We start from the raw sequence: 4,179 nt of genomic DNA, 5'->3' as shown, positions 1-4,179 counted from the left end.
CGGACGGAATCCCCACGCACGGTGCGTCCTGCGTCACGGGGGGGGGGGGCGCGGATTAAAGGACCCTGGGGACTTCCAAACCGGAGGGTGGGGAGTGCTCGGGATCCTGGCGAAGCCGCTGAGGGTATGGACCTTAAGAATGGGGAACGAAGGGAGAAAGGGCAAAAGAACCAGTAACAGTGTCAAACGTCACCTCCACGTGACAAGCTTCCATTCCCCCCTCACTGCCACCCCTCTCCACCCCCTGCCGTCCTAGGCCCTATCCTTGCTACTTTTTACCTCCCGTCTGGCCCCATACCCAGAGCAAGAGTGTCCCACAGCGGCGAGTTCCTGGCCCGCAGCCACCCGCTGTGCGCGAACCTCGTGGGCCGGCGGGGCCGAGGCCGGGTGGGGGGCGGGGCGAGCGGCTGTGACGCGGCCGTTGCCATGGGAACCCACCGCCCGCTCCGGCGCAGGTGCTGAACGGGCTGCAGCTAGCGGTCCGCCTGCCGGTTTCGGCTCTACCTGCGAGTCTTGCGGCCAGGCCCCTGGGGCAGCAGGGGGAGCCGGGCCAGAGACAAGGAGAGAGGGGTGCGGTTTCTGAGCTGGGACCGCCCTGTCCCGCGCGTTTTAAGCCGCTGCCACCGCAAGGGACGAGGACAAGCGCGGAGCGGCGCCCGCCCAGCACCTGGATCGCGCGCCCCGTCCCGCCGCTCAGACACGGACTGCACGGTCCGCCTCCGCCCCAGCGCCGCTAGGTCTCAGGTCTGACAGCGACCTCGGCGCCTCCGCACGCCTGGCCGGGCCTTGGCGCTCTTCTCTGCCTCCGTCTCCTCCGCTGCCTTTGCCTCAACCGCAGCCGCAGCCTCCGCCCCCGAACGTCTGGGATCCCAGCCGGGGCCCCAGCAGCAGCCCCGGCCTTGGCCTCCCCCGCGGCCCTGCCAACCTGCGCTTCGGCCCCGGAGGCCTGGCGGTGGGCACGATGCTGCCCAGCTCCATCCAGATTTCGGGGGAGCCACTGTCAGGCGCCGAGGTGCGGGACATCTGCCGCGGCCTGCGCGACAACGCCGTGCGCCTGCTCTCACTGCGCGGCTGCCGCCTCTGCGACCGCGACTTCGGCCGCATCTGCCGGGCCCTGGCCGGGGCCACATCCCTGGCTCAGCTCAACCTTAACCTGGGCGTCGTATCCAGCCCCTGCCGCATCAAGCAGTTGGCGGAGGCTCTGCGGACCAACCGCTCCATCCAGTCCCTCTTGTGAGTGCGCCCCTCCAAGGGGGTCCCGGGCACTGCACCCCTCCGCGGACTCCCCTGCCACACCTCCTGTTCCTCCACACACCTTCCAGCACCTGTCTTTCCACCAGCCTACCTTCGCCCCCCTTATATGTGCACCTCATCCCTCTGCCTAGGCCTCCACAACACTCTCCAAGCACGCCTTATCTCTGGACTTTGCACACACGGCTCCACCCGCATTTGCTTCGCAGGGACAACTCTTCAGTTCCCAAGAAGGAATACTCCCGTGGAGACTAGAACCCTGCCCCTACATTCTGCCCACTGAAGAATTGTAGTCCACCACCCACACACCCCTTCTCTGCCCCTTCCTGTGCAGTGTCCTGAATCCCAGTCCTTGCCCCAGAAAAGAAACCTAATTCCCCTTCTACCTGTATTCCCTTAGAATCTAGAATTTTCTTTTTCCCTTCCCAGGCCTCTCTCAAGTGCTGTGACTGAGTGCCCTCCCTACCCCTAGGGCTTCCATAAGGGGAGGACCCCCTTCCTCATATAGATGGCTACAATAACTACTCTTTTGCCTCACCCCCAGCCTGCACGGGAGCCCCCTGACAGATGCAGGGCTGGCTTTGCTGAACCCAGCCCTGGCACTCCACCCTGCCCTTGTGGCTCTAGACCTGGGGGACTGCATGCTGGGTGACGAAGCCATCAACCTCATCTGTGGCCTCCTCCCCCCAGATGGGGCCAAATCTGGTGAGCAGGGCCCTGCTAAGGGCGTGGGCTGGTGTGGCCTTGATGAAAAGCTAAGTGCAGAGGGAAGGGGGTGTGTCCCAGAGCCGAGAGCTCTGATGGTGTGGGTGAGAGTGTCTTTAACTCCTCTCAGGAAGAAGGATTGGGGGCTGAGCAGGGTGGAGACTCAGGAACCCAAGCTGTGGTGGCATGGGTCCTTCATGGCTCTGCAGTTCTGTGGTGGGGGTGGGGTGGCTTCCAGCCACTAGGGTATATCCCAGAGACACCAGGCAGAGAAGGGACTCAAGGAGGGCCTGATCCGCTCCATCCTGGACTTCTCACTGTGATGCTGCCCAGGCTTGAAGGAGCTAACGCTGAGTGCCAACCCTGGCATCACCCCTAAGGGCTGGAGCCGCCTTGCCATTGCTGTGGCCCACAGCTCCCAGGTCCGCGTCCTCAATCTGGACTACAACCCCCTGGGTGAGACTCAAGAACATCCCCTTCGGTTCCCACCGCCCAACATCCTATCCAAGAATTTGGGACCATCAGTTGCCATGGTAACTCCCAAAATGGGGGAGTGAAGAGGAAGGAGAGCCCCCAGGGGTCCAGGAGATAGTAGAGGAGCCATCCTGTGTGGGGGACCAGATGATCGATAGATCAAAGCATCAGTCACCACCTGTGGGTCTGGCTTGCTTTATCCTTTCACTCACCAATCACAATGCTACCCACCTGATCACCCACCAATTGTCAGCATTTCCTGGTCAGGGGGTGGGATCTAAGATTGTTAGGGCAATGGGGAAGCTGTCTGGGAGGAAGGCTAGCAGGCCCCTGTGTGAATACAAGTGAATGTGTGTGTGTATGCTGTCTCCCCAGGTGACCATGTGGCAGGGATGCTGGCTGTCGCTGTGGCTTCCAGTCGCACCCTAGAGGTCCTAGACTTGGAGGGCACAGGGCTCACCAACCAGTCAGCTCAGGTGAGGAGTCATGTTTGGGGACAAGCCAGGGGATGAGTGGAGGTTAGTGTGTCTGTGGACATACCTAAGGGTGGCAGGTTGGGGCCTGAGGACCTTCTTAACTGTGTTCATCCTTTTCCATGCTCTTCCCCACCCCAGACCCTGCTGGACATGGTAGAAAATTACCCCACGGCCTTGCGGAGCTTGGTGTTGGCTGAGAACAGCATTAGCCCAGAGCTGCAGCAACAGATCTGTGACCTCCTCTCTGAGGGGGAGGAAGAGGAAGAGGTGGCAGGAGGGACTGGCAACACCCAGGAATGGGAGAGAGAGCGGGAGCCTGCTGCCCATGAGAGGGGCAGTAGCTCCTGGATGTGCCCCACCGGTAAGAACCCAGAGGGTTGGTCAGAGCCAGGTCTGGAAAAGGCTCAGGGCAAGGGAGAGTGGGTGTGGAAAATCTCTCACCTATTCGTGGCCCCCAGTGAAGAAAGAAATGGTGATCTGAACACTCCTCTGCCCTTCCACAGATCCCAGCTCTCAGATGGTGCTAGTGACATCAGGATTAGGGGACAGTCTGTTGGCTGAGACCGAGATGTGACTCTCCATTTGGGCTTCTTCACATCATTACATTTGTTTGTGTCCCCAGAACCTTGCCCCAGACAGGTATCAGGGTCAAGCCCTGGGGCTTGGGAGGGAGGAGGGGAAGATGCCTGGGGCTCTGGCAGCTCTCGGCAGTGTGGTGGGAGACTCTGGAAGCTCTAACTGGGCAACAAACAGCCTTGGGGGGCACTTGAACCCGGGGCAATGCCTCTGGACTTGTTGGCAGCTCTGGCTGCAAACCACTGGCTCGGAAGAGATTTTATGAACTCCACAACCTGGTGCGTGGCTGTGGTCACTGGGGACTGGCACTAGGGGAGGAATTGAAACTACCAATAAGCACCACTAGGGAGCAGTATTACCCCACAGCCCAAGCTCCAGGCAGCGTGCATTGTTCCCAAATCTCTCTTGGAACCCTAGGACCTGGGGTTCTGGGATGACACCTTACACAAACCCAATAAAGACTGTAGTTAGAGACCACCTCTAGAGCTGAGCTGGACCAGACCCTACCTCCAAGGGGATTCAGAGTCCCTGCTAAGATTACTTGAGGTGCCCCCTCTGCCGCTGCCTGATAGTGCATCCAGGGAAGCCCCAGGCAGAGTGGGGCAAGAGGGAGTCACTGGCAAAGACTAGGACCAGGAATACTCAAGAATGGGGAGAAGAGTGGGAGAGGGAAAGTCGTTAAGACAAATTAGGCCAT

The 4,179-nt window shown here is 60.5% G+C and overlaps 1 protein-coding gene across 1 annotated transcript; it reads left to right on the top strand.

The window, feature by feature from the left end:
• Positions 1-961: 961 nt before the first annotated feature.
• Positions 962-3,480, top strand: LRRC73 (leucine rich repeat containing 73). Its single transcript, XM_063098390.1, has 6 exons — positions 962-1,233; positions 1,796-1,956; positions 2,290-2,412; positions 2,806-2,906; positions 3,045-3,267; positions 3,410-3,480. The coding sequence occupies exons 1-6, from the start codon at positions 962-964 to the stop codon at positions 3,478-3,480; spliced, it is 951 nt and encodes a 316-aa protein (XP_062954460.1).
• The last annotated feature ends 699 nt before the right edge of the window (positions 3,481-4,179 follow it).

This window comes from Cynocephalus volans, chromosome 5 (genome assembly GCF_027409185.1).
Source record: "Cynocephalus volans isolate mCynVol1 chromosome 5, mCynVol1.pri, whole genome shotgun sequence".
Taxonomy (NCBI): domain Eukaryota; kingdom Metazoa; phylum Chordata; class Mammalia; order Dermoptera; family Cynocephalidae; genus Cynocephalus; species Cynocephalus volans.
This window is presented reverse-complemented; position numbering and strand designations above follow the sequence as displayed.

Coding starts and splice junctions, on each gene's coding strand:
- LRRC73 (XM_063098390.1), top strand. CDS start 962: ATGCTGCCCAGCTCCATCCAGATTTCGGGGGAGCCACTGTCAGGCGCC. Junction 1,234..1,795: donor CGCTCCATCCAGTCCCTCTT/GTGAGTGCGCCC, acceptor CCTCACCCCCAG/CCTGCACGGGAGCCCCCTGA. Junction 2,907..3,044: donor TCACCAACCAGTCAGCTCAG/GTGAGGAGTCAT, acceptor TCCCCACCCCAG/ACCCTGCTGGACATGGTAGA.